Genomic DNA, 16977 nt, shown 5'->3' on the forward strand with positions numbered 1-16977 from the left:
CATTGCTTTGACTGCCCCTTAACTGGGTCACTCCGTTGGTGATTGTGTCTGACCACCAAACAAACAGTCATTCATATGTCTGTGCTGTGGCCCCATTTTCATCTGGAGCAGTTCCACTGAGGCCGCTGAAAGCAAGGGAACTGAAGGGTCAGGGATTTAAACCCATCTCCAGCTTCTGCAGAACAGCCATTACCACCGAGGGGGGGAAAACAACTCCTTGTGTCATCCTCAATCTAAGGAGGGTTTATTTATGTTGGCTGCACATCTGTGTTTTTCAGGGGTGAGAGGACAGTGACAGTGAAGAATTCCCATCAACTCGCCTGTCACTTCTCTCTTGTCGTGATCCAAGTTTTCTTTGCCCACTATCGGTCTGTTTCTTGGCTTCAGTGAAAAGCCAATGCATTTTGTGTCAGTTGCAAAGCCCATTTCAGAGGTGCATTTATTTTAAGAGAAACAAGAAATACAGTAAATATCGTTTCAGTGGGACATCTTGGTTACTCAGTGAGATAAGACCTGCGCCATGTGCTTTGAAATGCAATGTCAGATCTGGATAATAGCCTTCAGCACGCACCAACCCCTTCCTTTCCATCTTTCTTGTCGTTCTACACCGCACACTGTCAAACAGAAATGCCTCGAAATAATATCTTTTTGATGAGAAATAATTTTCAGTCTTTCACTGTATAAATATTTGGAAGGGTTTCGTTGTCACAAACTGTGAAGCTGAAGAAAGACATTCATACTCTATTCTGTTCAACATTAAGGACTTTTGTCCTTGAATATTCTTTCAGACTCATGCAGCTGTGCAGATCTGAGTTGGAACGGGGGGAAGCTGGTGCTTTTAATAAACTCACAGGGACATTCAAAGGGGCTGGCAGTTACGGAGGTTTCATTTTCCCAGCAGTGAGCTGTGTCATTTAAAATCAGGATCATTTTGAGATGGGGAATATCATAATGCTAAATCAAGATCAAATAACTGAGCAAGGTGTAAGACTGGATTTACAAGGCTTCGTAAGCCTAGAAAGACTGAAGAAGAGGCAGCAGCAAAAGGAGAGCAGATGAGGAAAAGTGAGAGACATACAGAGGTAGAATGAGCAAGAGTGGGAGGGATGAAGTGAAAGAAACATGAGGTAGAGGAGAACTTGCACAGGTTTGTTATAAAACTACACTCCTGGGTCTCCCTCTTTTACAAAGTCTACCTGTGGTTGTTGAGTGTGATTGTGTGTGAGAAAGTCTGTTTTTGGTGTGTATGTCTTGGACTGTGTGCGTTTGTCACACCGTAGAAGAGCAGAGGGGATGAGGGGATATTATACTTTGCACACCCTGATCATTAGACTTCATTAAAGCCCTAAAATATAAAAGCTCGAACATCACAGTACACCAGAGAGTCTTTTCTCCAGGTAAGAGCATAAAGCACACACAGTGCAATCGTGTGGGATGCAGACAAGACAACAGGAAGAGGTGGGATCAGTTAATCTGCCTCCATTCACAGAAATATGAGACAGTGAAGAGAGAGAGGGGGGCAAAGAGAGAGAGAGAACTGCCAGAGCCAGGCCATCGCTAGCAGCAGGCCGTGAACAGGGAAGCCACAGACACAGCTGTCACAGACTGGAGTCGAATTTGGGACAGTGCTTTGATGGTATTTCAGACTGATAGCCTAGAACTACTTCAAGCAAGGTACTAGCACAGTTAGCCTTCTTCCTCACTGACACGTAACACATACAGCTCAATGCCAGCAAATTTAAGGGAAAAAATATTGTCATTGCAAATAAAAGTAAACAACATTTCAGGAGGTGTTGTCAAAGCTGTATCTTGTGAGTACACATCCACTCATGCACGGGAAGTCGTATTTTTGCGGCCCCGATGACTACCACTGACATAGCAGTAGCCTGTTAGGGATGGCTTATGTGGCAAATCCCTTTATGAGGTGCTATGAACGGGTTACGCCCAGTGCTCTCTAAATGGCTGTTGCTCCTTCCTTTCATTTCCATAACAAGCCATCAGAACTCATCTTCCACCAAGGTGGCCACAGTCCCACTGGCAATTAAAATCATGCTGGGACATGCAAAGGTTGTCTGTGACTCCACTGTGGGAAACGCAAGCAACAACAGCAACAGCAGCATCAGTGGTAATGAAGCCGGCAGCTGAGAACTCAATCTCAAGAATCTCGTCTGGATTTTCAAAAACGTCATTTTCCTCAGGCTAATCTGGTTTTCTTGTAGTTGAAATTCCTTTAACATCATGCATTTGATTAAGATGAGTATTTACAGGGATGTGCAGAAGCTGAGGGGTGGGCTCCAAAGTCATACAAACACTTCTAAAACTGGTTCTGTGGCCTGACCAAAAATTTATTTTGCTTTGGCATATAACAGAAGGCACGCTTTCTCTTCCTCAACCACGCTTTTGGCATTTAAAAATCATCTGTTGCATATTCTTCAAACTAGAGAAACTTTATGTGACTCCAGATAACAGGCCCAATTTGACCATCCTCAGCTGAATGTAGATAGGGTTGAATCAAGATGACTCAGCAGATATTAGGAGGTAATTTAACAACTCAAGTGCATTTTCTGCTTTATAATGAAAATAGCGTCTCTGCACATTTATGGCAGAAAAGAGTCTCTGCGTAGGTGTCAAGATATCTGCCGAAAAATCTCAATTAGGCGTCAAGTCTATCCAAGGTCACACACTGATAGGTTGATCATCAGTGGATATCTATATACGTATATATATTTGTACAGGACTTAAACAACATCAATGAATTTTAAATATTAAAGCTTCAATGAAAGCACTGTTGCATTATGTTCATCTATAAAATGCTCTTAAAATGACATCGCAGCTGTTATAAATGTTGGACAATATGGAGGAGGGAGGGTTACATTATGAATTATTATTCAAGTCATATGCTATCTTAAGACTTTTACTTACCAAACACTTATTAACTAATTTCAAAAAGCAAAATGCTTACAGAATAAATGTTTGTATACAGTTTTTCAATGAAACCTTTCATTTTTATTGGTGTCAGTTTTGCAACTGCCATAAATAAATAAGTGACTGTAATCAGAAGGTCTTGTATTTCAAGGAAAAGCTTTGAGCATTAGTCTCCTTTAATAATTAGTGGTATTTAACGGAATAATTTCCACAAATAAGGGGATGGATTACAAATGGCCTGTTCTGACACTAAATGTTGAAATCTTTGTTGTTTTCAAATCCTGGCATTCTTAGCTACTGTCAGCTGCCTACTTAATGAAGCCATGGCTAGCTCCAGCCAGGCTGAACAGCTAAGAGGAGACAAGGCATAAATGAATGTGCATAAAGCACTTTGCATCACATCATCATTGCATAATCCTTTCATACTCATCTGTCAGTCATCTACAGATGCAACCTAATCCCTGGATGATTTGTGGGCTAGACTGCATTGATACCGCTGACGTGACTTTTAAGAAGTTCCCTCTTCCCTCTTTTTGAGACTTGTCATTACGCTTTCACTTGCATTGTGTCTTGTTTCTTTTATGGCTTGCATTTGTAATTTGGGCGCCAGTTTGCATTTCCCTGGGATGTTTTCATTGATAGACAGGGCCTGTGGTCACCTCCCATGCGCACCCTTTGCCAATGTTGTGGTGCAGCTGGTCACAGCAAAGGCAGATCACTCAAATCAGCAAGGTGCATGGAACAGAAGCAAACAATTAAAAGAGTTGTTATGACAGTGGCCTGCAGTCGTAAAATAATTCAAGCATTTCCAGCGATATATTCACAATTCAGGTACATTACTGACCTTGGAAATACATTTAAGTTGTGGGATTTCACCTATACAAACCCTTGAAGCAAGTCAACTTTGTCCTAAGTATAATAAGATGTAAATTCGGTGATCACAAAGCTGTGTGCTTCAATTTAGCCCGATGATTTTTTGCTATCCAACTCTTTGCTGTCTGCTTTTACTGTCTTGATAATGGAGCTGTGCACATTTCGGGGCAGTGTCAGTGCTGATGCGAGCTGTTTAGAGTGTGATCCCCCATCCTCATTTCCTAGTGCATGCACCTTTGGTTGTTTACAGTGAAACGTCCTCCGTTTTCACCTTCACTCTCTCTGCCTGTTTTCAGCATTACTCTACATGCTGCACGTATACTTTCGCCACTCTGCAGCGCAGCATTCACTAGTGCGAGGTCATTGGCAGGGTCATTTGTGAGGTCATCATTAGCCGTGAGAAAATGAATGCTGATTGGCTTCATCACAATTTGTTCCCCAAAGCCCGTGCCACAGAGGCACCTGCCAAGCTTAGCTTTTTTAAACAGGAAAGGGGCCTATTCAATAACTGCATAAGCAGCCAGGCAGGCAGACACTGGAGAGGAAAGAGGGACACAAAAAAAAACACAAATGCAAAACAGAGAGGAGGTTCTAAATGGCAACCCTCAGAATGGGACTCCTTTCAAAGGTCTTAAATCATTTTAACATAAAGTAGAAACCCATGCAATGTTAATCTATCTGGCTTAATCCCATTGCTTTGAAATCCTTTATAATCCACATTCTCTTGATAAATATAGAAACAAATACAACCATTTTTCATGTCTAACAAGCTTGCCCTATAGCCATTTTATAAATCATTGATACAAGCTTTTTCCTATGCCTCAAATTCTGTTATGCTGTCATTGTTGTACTGAGTTATGTAACACACAAGGAAGAATGAAATATTTCTCAAGACCTGTAGAACAATCAGTGCAGTACAAATACTGTATTTCCTAACCTTCGTCACACCGCTAAACAGAGCATGACATTGTTTAAAATAGGATTAAGGATAATAAACACCACAGCTATGCCTAAGACAGTGATGACTCTTTTTTACTTCTTTTTTTTACTTATATCAGACAATTTAAAAGCAAAACAGCTGTGATGTTTTGCTTTTAAATTAACCACATTTTAAATTTTTGAAAATAAAAGAAGGAGGAGGAGAAGGAGTTCATGCAACTGGTCAAGTAAGAGAACGGGGGAAATCAGCGGTAGTTTCTCAACCATATGCCGATATCCTTAAGTCACCATGTGCTTTGGCTTTGAAAGCTTTCACTGCCAATTCCTCATCTGAAACCTGAACAACTCTTTAACAATGCCTCTCTCTGATCCAGTGGCAAGGACAAAATCCATTATCGATTTCCATCCAGTTTGGGTGGAAAAGGCCCCCATATTTAAGTTTGGAGGACACTGTGAGAAGGCACGTCAGAGCTGCGACCACACCACATCACCATCTCCACACACTGAATATTTCATTGTCAAAAGCATTGCCAATCAAGCAAGGGAAAGCCCAAAGATAAAGCGAATATGCCACATGAACAAGTTAAGTCTTTTTAAAGTCTAATCTCCATTCAACTGTAATTGCTGTACTTTAGTGAAATGGAAATGTGTAGTTGAAAATCTACAATGGAGCTCACCAGGTATTTGTACTTGTAGGGAAAATGAGACAAGCATTTCCTCTTGATACTAGCTGTATGAGCACACAAGAAAAAAAAAACATTTTCTCTTAAGCTTAGTGACCAATTTTCTTCTTACCTTAGGCTGGGCGCGACGGGGAAAGGCAACCTTAGGATCAATCTGAAAATGAGAAAAGAACAGCAACATTATTGTTAAAAGTCTAATATTTTCAGTGACAAAAAGAAATGAAGTGCAGAAAATATTTCTACAGCTTCACACAGGGCTCCACAGTGCAATCATTTTGGTTGTATTCTGTGCCTCCTGCGGTCACCAGATCAAACAAAAAATGGCAAAGCTGTCAGGGCCCTAATCCAACCTGCTGCCATTCTACTGTCGCCAAAAACCCACTGGTCTTATTACTTAGGTAATCAAGTTTGTAAACTGTCTAATGACTGCAATTTGGCCAAATTAAAGCTAGTACTTGCTAACTGGGGCTTCAGCAGTAATAAACTGATGTAGTACACTGCACAGCTCAAAGCAAAAAAAAAATTTACTGAATCACATATGTTTCATTTTGACAAATTCTGAATACAGCCAATATGTGTTGGGCCCAGATGGAATAAATACAATGCAGGAACAATCAGGGTTATGTATTATTAATGTAATATTGCAATACATTTTTTAAAATAATACATCCTATATTTTAATTTAGTTACTAATAATCTATCTCAGGTTAATATTAATCCATCTGAACCATGACTTACAGGTGGAGAAAGATTTTAAAAGTGAGCAGTCCCAAGGAGAAACATTCTTTTAAACTAAAGCATAACATTACTATTATTTAAATAATGTATTACCACTCTAATTGCAAGCTGAGGGCAAACAAATAGGACAAGTAGGCTTAAGAATCGGTAAATTTTCTAAGGAGCATAGAAGCCTTGCCAACATTAATTAAAACATTAATTAATGTTTTGTGATTAATGTAAATTGTGCTAAACAAGCAGCCTACAGTGCCTTAGTGTAGGAATCTACCATTTTATTTTAGTTGCGCTGAATCAGTTTCTGATTCAGTGCATATTCACGTTGATGCTTTGATTTGTAAAACACCAACTAATGCACTGATAAAGTCTGATTTCAGAGATAGATGTCATCAGGACAGTAGGTACCACTAATGTAAAACAGACAACTGCTTAAATTTACAGATGGCCTATTACCTACTTTACTAATCAACACACACATAGAGATATTTAGCCAATTATATGCCAGTGACAAATGATTTAGTTGTGAGTGAAATAGGGTTTCAGGGTTGACACAAGGCAGACAGAGTGTGCAGTGATTGTCTGGAAGAGACCATTAGTTTTAAAACAAAAGGCAATTCACTTCAAGACCGGAATGCCCCTGCACTGATTTTGGCAAACCAAAACCTATTATAAAGAGTGTGTGAAGAGACAGAGCTGCCTAATATAGCTTATTTCAATATCTATTGTAGCAAATTATCTACATTTGCCAATACACAGAGCACAATGCCACATTATAGGCAGAATATTCATACATTACATGTATTTCAATGGGCAACACAGTTCAGTAAACAACATACTGTGTGTGAAGAAGTCTGCAGACCAAAATATTGGAGCCACCAAACTATCTGCTAGTGCTAGCAACTAAAAACAAACAAAGCAGTGCCAGCAGTGGAAAAAAAGACGGTCTGGATGCCCGCCACACCATCATTTTGCTGTTCACATTCTAGATAAGAGTCTTCCTTTGATTTTTAGGTGGGAGTCATTGATTGAATATGACAGGGAGAAAATGAGAGTCTGAGGCTAGTGACATCTCCAGATATTGCCAAATAACCAGGAGGATGCGTCAGATCAGCCTGTTTCTCCATCTTGTGCTTGTTATCTCATTAGCTTCCTTTTTCCCTTTTGGTTCCCTGGTATGAAGGTTATGTGTTGGGAGTGTTATCAACCTTGTAATTACAGTGAAGAAGAAGTACTGTATACCATGCAACAATGTCTGCCTAATTCTCCTTGCTTTGATACAAGGTTCTCAATTTCAAAGAATCTTATCTGAATTCTCTTTTGTAAAAGGAAAACAAACACAAAAAATCGCTCTCTTACAGAAAATTACTGATTTGTGTTAAGCAGAAAAGCCTCTTCATGTAGTCGCCTGTTTTTCTAGGAGTAGTTTGAAGGGTTGACTAGAGGATGAATGTGATCATTCACTACTATGCCTCAGAAATGAAATATATTATCAGTGGCTGAATATTAGTTTCTGATTCAATATATGCTATGGATGAGCAGCCAACTAGAATAAAAGAAGTGTGATACCTTTTACCTTTTGCTCATGAGCAAAACATAAGCCCAACAAATCGTTCAAATATCAAAAATTAGTTTTGTGTGCATTCAGAAAAGCTTTTTTTGGTATAGGTGGATTTATTCACTACATATACTCTCATGGTGTTGGGGAAAAAGTGGAAAAGAAAATGAATCAAGGAAAAAAAAAAAGGAGAAATGCGACCATCTGTGCAGATCAATTAAGCCAATGAGATTGACTACATTTTTATGCGTTTGAAGGGAAGTCATGATGGGCAACATCATTGTCATCTTTGAGCCTGTCTCAGTTATTACTGTTATCTTTCTAAATCAGGTCAAAGTGAGAAATGAATTCAATAACACCTGGGTATGGTAACCCTGCTTGTAATGAATTCCATTTAAAGATTTGTTTTAGCACTTAGCCCCAGGCATAACAAATTCAAACTCAATTATTTTGTGAGGCCTATTTGTGCAAAGACAACACTATATGCTTTGAATACCAAAGCCCCATACTTGGTAACGTATCTTACTTCTTCAGCCTACACAAGACATCAAACCTCATTTCATTGCACAATATAAACTAATAGTTTTTCTGTCTTGCTGGGAATTTTCATTCACCACGAAGCCCGCCATGTCAACATACGCAGCAGATCATTTGAACAGAACAGCAATAGAGGTCGTGCAGTTCAGTGTTTTCTGTCACTTTAAAATATTGGAATTATCAAAAAGAGGTAATAATGTGCACAGAATTATTTTTTAAATGGGCCTGTGATACAGCAGATTGTCCAGATTAAACTCAAAGCAATGAAACCAAATTAGGCAATCAGGACTTACTACTCAATCCTTTTGAGAAATCTTGTAGCAGCACCTTTTTAGGTCACAGCTTATGATGAATGACTCCTTTGAGACATTCGGTGAAAAAAAAAAGGGGAGGGAAGATGTGTAGCAATTGTTTTCCTTCTGTTTACATATTCATATGCATGTGATTTTATGTTAAAAGTGCCTTTCTACTCGAGGCCAAGCCAGAAGATGTGCAATAGATAACTATTACCTAGTACAAACAGATATTATTATCTCCCTGTCTTCACATGATATTTCAACATAATGAAACATCTTCACTACTTAGCATGAATAAGAACGTATTCATGATCAGATAAAGACCAATTACTGTTCAAAATCATTTAGAACAGATATTTTTTCTTTGCCTGCTTAAATTTGTTGATTTTCCTACTAGAAGGTATAAACACCAATTCTGGTGGGGCTGAAGAGCTATACCACCCCCAGTATTTATGGAAGAAATATATTAAATAATAATTCAATACATTATTGTGTACGTACAAATGCATTAGCTTATTCTTGCTAATTAATGTGTATCATAATTTAAACCTTCACCAGTTGTGGGTGCTGTTGTGAATGTCTTGTGGATGACCGCTGCACTCCATGTCATATAAAACAAACCAACAAAAAGTGAAGTTACTGGGATACTGAGAAACACCGGCAGCAACCGTCCATGTTTACATGCCGTCCAGAAGGAACTGAGGTCTGGGGAAATGACGTGGTGAGACTTTTGAAAAAGAATGTATAAATCTGTCATCTAGATCATCGAAAATCTAGATCAGCATCTGCAACCCCTGCTGTGGATGGTGCTCCAAATGCTATTGACAACTGTTGCAGAGCCGGGTTTGGCTCAGGAGAAGAAGAAGCAGGCAAACGATGAGGTAACATTAGCTAATACTAGCGGCAACTGCGACCCCTATGGACGGCAAACTGCAAAGAAAAGCAGGGCGCTCAAGCAAACATGGCTAAAGATTTATCACTGGCTGAGCTGTAAAAATGGAAAAGCTTTTTGCCATTTTTGTGAAGCATACCATGTAGGGCTGGTTGTTTATTCAGCAAAGCATAACAAGTAGGTGGGCCTGGTACAGTGCGTACCACATATCAAGGCTAAGTCCTTACTGCAGCAGCCCAGGTTTGAGCCCTGTGCTGCATGTCATCTCCTCTCTCTCCCCTGCCTCTTCTGTCTCTCCCTACTGTCACTACCAAATAAAGCAGAAATGCCAAAAAATAATCTTAAAACAAAGCATGGCATGGCATTCATTGACAATGGATTTAGTGGGTGGTACCACAGATTGGAACTGTTCAAGAAGCATAAGAAGTCAGACTGACGCCGTGAGTCTACCGCCAAAATTTCTAGAAAGCAAAATGTCCTCGCCTTGATGACTGAGAGCAAACAGAAAGACGCACAGGTGGTGCACATCATTTTGAACAAGGCATTCGCCTCATCACTGCACCTTGTCCCACAGAGTCTTTTGAGTCTTTTTTGGTGATCCTACAGACGTAAGCAATCACAAACAAGTTTCTCTCTGTCCGTAAGACATAAGTCAAACAGCACTGAACAGGCCTCCAACATTGTGAAACAAATTTTGGTAAGATGTAGCCTGAGCATGGAAAAATGCATGGGATGGGGCTGTGATGGCATTAGCAGCATGGCAGGCAAAAAAACAGGTGTCCAGGCTAAAGAAACCAACAGAGCCACAAGCAATGTTTGTGCACAGCATGACACATTCTCTAAATCTAGTGGTGCAGGACTGTGTGTCTAATGTACCACGCTGCTGAGATGTTCTTAATGAAATGCAAGAGCTGATCACTTTCATTAGTTCACCAAAGTGCCTTGAGAACATTCAAAGTATGAAGCAGAAAGAAACCCAAAATCTTAGTCCATTCTCCACCACCAGATGGAGCCTATGTGCAGCAAGTCGAAAATCTGTGACAGGCTATTACGAAGAACTGACGGACTGTTTTGAAAAAAGATAGGTGATGAGGAAACTACAGACAGTGGAGCCAAAGCAAGTGGGTTTTGTACATTGGGAACATTTTTTTTTTATCCTGGAACTGCTTCTGAAGTTGTTTTCGCATGTTAATGCAGCTAGCACAGCACCACAGTCCAACTTCATTACTTTAAAACAACGACCACTGATCACTGCAAATCTAAAAAGCCACATTCCACACTTGAGGGACAACTTTGATATATTCTGGCTGGAAGCATGGAAGCTTCGGTGCAAATGGAGAAGTTTATTATTGGTGAGGGAATAGGAGAAATTGTGTTTAATTTCTACAGACATTGAACATGAAGGTGTACTGGAAAGTTTCGAGGCCCAAGAGATTATGGTGAACAGTGAATAGGACATGGTTGCACTAATGTTTATTAATGCTCGCCATTTACCTCTGATATATCAGACTGCTCTTAACTATTCCAGTAACCACATGCACTAGTGAGGGGTCTTTGTCTTGACTAAGATGTCTCGAAACCTTTTCTCGGTCAACAATGAGTCAAACAAAGTTGGGTAGCATCTCTGCCATCATGGAGACACTGTTAGTGTACACAGATCTTTCTTTTTGTGGCATCTCTGCTTTATTTGATAGTTACAGTAGAGACAGACAGGAAAGATGATGAGAGATGGGGATGACATGCAGTAAAGGGCAGTAAAGGGCCTAAGCTCGGATTCGATCTCAGACCACTGCAGTCAGGACTCAGCCTTAGTAAGTGGCACGTGCTGTGGCAAGTGAGCTACAAGGGCAACCCTACACAGATCTTTCTGCAATGAATTAATCTCAAGGAGTGATATAGGGAGAAACACATTTGCCATGTCAAAGTGGCTTCAAAGGTAACCCACCCCCCAAGGATTGGACGAGATGTCAAAATTTTCCTACTGCCAACCATCAGCCCAACAACCACTGACTGCCGATGTATTCGCCGCAGACGGGGGGGCAAACTCTTCAAAGACTCAGCAGCCAGACATTTATCCATTCTCTGTTGAGAAGCGGCTAACACTCACTAAAATGAGAATAGCTGGTCCGCCTTGAAAGGCCAGTCCACCTTAAGTGTGCCTGGTCACGTTGGACAAAACCCATTGTCACTAACTTCGGTGCTAAACTCTTTGACTCTCAGTAAGAAACATGGGAACTTGGCTTAGGTCTTGAGGAGTTGTTGCATTGCATTTATTCACTGACAATTAGCTTTAACTGTACACACATTACTCTGCTACATTCACAACTATGCTGTTAACCTCAGACTCTCTGCTCCGGTCAGTCTCTGAACCATACACTCACTACACACACAACGTTCACACTGAGCTATCCCTTAATGGAGCTATAGGCCTACTACTTCTGTTGAAAAAAATCGACAAAAAAAATGACCAGTGGTAGACTCTGCCAATCCTTGATAGGGGATATATTTGTCCATTCACCCAAGCCTCTAAAACACTAAACTAAAATTTCATCTACCTATAACACCAATGGTTAACATTTTGATGTCAGTCTTCAGTTTTATTTTAGACCCATCAGGTAGAGCGGAGGTTCAAAAATTGAGAAATCCTTCACCGGATAAAGATACAAACTTCTCCAGCAACAGTAGCTTCACTGTAGCCACAAGACATGTTGTCAGTAAGAGGTGCAACTCACTTTTTCTTGACTACAAAACACACTCTCTAGCTCTTACTATGCTATCGCTGTCATCATCACTGTTGCACTCTCCACCTTCACAAGCTGAACGCAGTAAGTCGAGGCACATTCTCAGTGGGTTGTCGAAAGGCATTCTGGGAAATGTAAGATATCAAGCCGAAGTAGACAAGACAGGTTGAGAGAAAGTGGGCACACAAGAAAAGTAAATTACAACACTTTATCACAAACTCCTGGAAGGCGCTGAACATCACAGATTGATGTTATATAATTTTGGCCTAGCAAGCTATAGAGCTCCTGGCCAGCTGTAGCTGAAAAGTGACGATCTAGTAGCGGTACTTCATTAATTCCTCTCTGGGAAATATCTTTATCACAGAAACATCAAGAGCAATGCAAGACTCGGTACCAGACACAAGCAGGCCATACATATCTAGAAACTTGAGACAGAGCTGAACAATGTGCCCTAATGGGAATGTGCTCAACATTTGAGAGATAAGTGTTTTTAGGTGTCAGATATGTCACTCACACAAGAGTAGGCAGAATCATTAAGTTGCTAAGCACCTGCAATTTACCTTTCATTTACTGTTTTCATAATGTGGCTGTGAAGTCCCTCGAGACTGCAACAGTGATTAAATAGATTAATAGATAATAGATTGACTTTACTGATGTGCAACAACATGGCAAATGTAAATATTGATGCCCAAGTGCCCATCACTTGAAGTAAGCCACTATCTTGGACTTTTTTGAAAGCCAAGGATGTTGTCTCTTACTTTTAAAAAGTGTTCACATGTAGTAAATTCCCATATACGAAGTTGTTCCCAGTCTCCATAAACTGTGACAGATTTTATCACCTGCAATGTTCGCAACTGTTGACATTTTCCCTTGACTATGACAGGAGACACAACAGCATCTGCCTCTTCAACTGTGACACTATCACTTTATGCGACATGAAAGTCCCTAGACTCTCTGGGTCAAAAAGTCAAAAAGTTGGAGCGAGGAAAAATATGACAGTAGGATCAATTCCCTGTTAATTACTCCTATTCCTCACTGTTCCTTGTTCAAAGACTGGGTCACCTAGACAGAACCCTACACTGACTTGGGTTTTAACAAGGGTGCCACATATTGACACCTAACCTCTTTGTGACTCGTTTATTGGTCATAATGTCTATTTCTTAAAATCTTAAAGTGAATGTTAGACAGGACATCTAGTGGCAAAAATTTATCGGCATGATTCTTTCTATTCACAACCCGGTAAAGATACTACTGCTGCTTGACAAAAAGGAACACTGTAGTGCAATTTTCAGGTTGAGCAGTAACTATTTGTTTTCAAGGAGAAAGAGGAGGTTATTTGTAAGGCAAACCGGGCACAGACAAGGCAACACAGCCAGCGTGGCATGCACAAGAAACCTGTTCAGATTGGAGGTGGAGGACGAGAAAAAAAAAACAAACATCAAACTGGCTCAACATTCACATCCAATCACATTTGAGTTGGCGTTTGCCACTGGGCCAGTAGGAAAAAGGAAAAAGCTCGGAAGAACATAGCTTTGGTGAACCAGCTGTCTAGCTAACAAATCGACATGCAAACAAATGGCAAAACAAACAAGTATCAATGACTGAATAGTTTTTGATCTGAACTGAGAAATTCTGATCATAGTAAAGAAACATATGGACATGGATGCGACTTTAGCTGTATTTAGTTGGTGTCGCCGGGTGTCGGTTGTGGGATGCAAAGAATCAGTCTTCTGGAGGAATGGTGGGCCTAACTTGACAAAATAGGTGTTCACTTGATAACCCCCTGTGGCATGTGTGCACTCACACACTCAGCTCTGCAACATTTAGGTTAGATGGTGAATGTCGTTGCCTGTCTGATGCTTCTGTAGATTTATGACGGTATAGACTCCATAGTCGCCAGCTGTTCTTTTCTCATATCATTCTTTTGACATCTGCATTGGGGTTCTGTATGAATGCACTGCAACATCAAATCCTGCAAACTCATACGAGCAAGGAAAGATATCTACAGCTCTAGTGTGTTGTTTGCATTTCAAAGCAACTCGTCTCCCATGCATCAAATAACTTTTCCTGTGATTATTGCCAGTCTGTGTCAAGAGCTTTCTCCTTTTATTCTAACTGGCCCAAGCAGTGGAGGAGTTTGCAAATATCCAGTCTTCCACCTGATGGCTTCTTTATATCACGCTAACGAGATGTTTTCAAGCATAACAGCAGCATTATTAATTTATTAGTTTTAATACAGTGATACAGCTTTGTTACATGATGGAACATGAAATCCTACAGTGCAAAAACTGGATTCTCTGAAGATCTACATGATAGGACCAGGTATGTAAGAGTAATAAATGAGGACAGAGCAAGAGGAATTCTGCCCCCCCTCCACCCTTTTATCTTTCACAGCTTTTTACTACAGGGTCTCCAAGGGCTTCCTCTACACACGATTGTGGGAGATCAGGGAAGAGAAATCTCATGCTTCCTAAGTTCAGATATTCCAAAAGAATTTCATATATTAATGCAGTTCCTGGGTAAAATCTCTTCCCCTCTCTTAACAGATACCTACATTGACAATTTAAGAGTATGTGGTTTTTAAGCTAAAAGCAAAGAACTTATCAAAGCATGCAGCTTCTCCCAATTTATATGTGTGCATGTGCATAAGTAGGTGTGTGTGTGTGTGTGTGTGTGTGTGTGTGTGACACCAACAGTGGAGGCACAAAGAGGAATGTTTCACATCTGTTCTGTCAATCTTTACTGATTTTGATGTGAAATGACAGTTCAAAAAGGATAATTTACATTTTGGTATGCCCTTAAAATCAATTAATTTCTTTAAATCCAGCAAATCCAAGAATACATGAGAATTTTACCACTGTCATTTTCAACAAGCTTATCTTCTGAGCATGTTGCTCAGTATATTAGTACATGGAGCATAATGTAATCTGCTGTGTGCACCAGAGAGATTACAAAAAAGTATAAAATAAGTCTTCGTTCACAATTAACTCTCGAAGACTGAGCATCAGCCTGACTTGAACAAAAGCATGTTAGCGTATAGCTCACTGCTTCTACATTATTTTCAATTTGTCTCTGAACCCGAAGGTTTAGATTTGTCCAGAACAGCTGCACCTCCAGGCCTTTTCTCCTCCGTTCCTCCTGGGTCTTATCCTGCTTTACCTCAAACATCAAAACAGCAAGCAGAGGTTGACCCGAGGTCATTCAATAAAGGCTGGAATTACCGCAGGACCAAATAGGCTATGTTTATCTCACAGGGAAACAGACTTTAGCAGACTTTGTAGGTTTTCTAGGTTGCCGTTAATTAAGATTTAGGCCATATTTATGCTGGCTAAACAATGGTATAAGTTAATAATGAACACATAGTTGATTCTTATTTTGCTTTCAAACATGAACTTTGGGAAGGTCAACTAGTACTGACAATGTGAAAATTATACCGTAATATTTGACTATATTTGTTCTATAAGAAACATAAATCAGTAAAAAATAAGACGGACCATTTCAGACCTGGAGGCATTAATATCATCTACTGCCCTGTACAGTTTACTTCTCAAATGCTAAAAAAAAATATTATTTCCATGCTTGTTCACATTGGCCTGACTTGAAATGTCTTCAGTAACAGATGCTATGACTTGCATTTTTCTAAATGGAACAAAGAATCGTGAAAAATGGTAAATATGTTCTGAATTACCAGCATGTGTGTTTTGAAGCCCCAGGCTGTGCTTTCCCATATGTCCCATTCACATTCATCCCAGTCTGAACACACTCTGTTTTCATAACCGGACAAAAAGCAAAGCAAAAAAAAAAAAAAAAAATGCTGTGATGGTGTGCCTATCTTCAAGGCGTGCTCGTGTGCTCATTTGCAACACTGCCATCTTTGCCCATAAGGTTACATGAATTCCAGATAAGCAATTTACATTAACTAAACTCTTGGAACTATAAAGCTATAAAGGATCAACCTCTGAACTGCATTAAAATTACAGATTGTTTTAAACTAACCATAAATCATAACACTGTGATCCCTTGGCAGCCATCAGTGTCGTCATAATAGGAAATGCCTCTTTCATGTTTATGTTTGGAGAAGTATCATACAATGTGCTGTCTGCAACTGAATTGTTCTCAAGATTTTTTAAAAGAGAACAAAAACGGTGGCCAAATCCCAAAGCCATACTGTTCAATTCACACATCCCACAGTATCTGTAAAACAAAACAAGACAAACAAAGAAATGAGGAAAAAAAGACAAACAGTGAATTAGGCACGGTTTCCCCTTTTTCTTTTTCCCTCAGACTAATACTCATACTGTGACTCAACCTGTTCACAGTCACAGTACCTCCAGCCACTCTCAGCCAGAGCTTTCAAGGTTATTAAGGACAGAGAGTGAGCTAAGGACCCATTCAAGCATCGTACTACCGGGTAGCTTGTATCAACTCAACATCTCCATACATGTCAAGAACCATCCACATTTTCTGGGATGGTTCATCTTTTCTATTACTGCACGGCAGCCATAATGCAGCACAATCCTGATATTTTGGATGTGTAAATCTTAAAATATACCCTACTGCACAACACATACAGAGTGACTAATAGCAAGGACTAAAATGTAGACAGCTGCTTTAGGTTTGTACGTGACGCAACCTCTTTTGCATGCCGACAAACAGGAAGCCATGTGTCACGGAGGGATGAGAGTACACAAGTTTTCCTTCCAACCAAACACTACACCGGCTGATTGTTTCCTCCTCTCTGGTCGAAGGTGTGCTAATCAGTGAGATCACCTGCTGAAGTCTCTCACTGGAAAGAAAACCA

The 16977-nt window shown here is 40.0% G+C and overlaps 1 protein-coding gene across 6 annotated transcripts in view; it reads right to left on the reverse strand.

Annotated features, from left to right (window-relative positions):
• The window catches only part of LOC115371410 (RNA-binding protein Musashi homolog 2), a 291837-nt gene that overhangs the window by 269651 nt on the left and 5209 nt on the right, over positions 1 to 16977 (reverse strand). For all 6 annotated transcript variants that reach the window (XM_030068782.1, XM_030068781.1, XM_030068779.1 and 3 more), the window contains exon 5: positions 5533 to 5574. In XM_030068782.1, the coding sequence (XP_029924642.1) occupies positions 5533 to 5574 (42 nt within the window). The remainder of the gene's footprint in view (positions 1 to 5532; positions 5575 to 16977) is intronic.

This window comes from Myripristis murdjan, chromosome 14 (genome assembly GCF_902150065.1).
Source record: "Myripristis murdjan chromosome 14, fMyrMur1.1, whole genome shotgun sequence".
Lineage (NCBI taxonomy): Eukaryota > Metazoa > Chordata > Actinopteri > Holocentriformes > Holocentridae > Myripristis > Myripristis murdjan.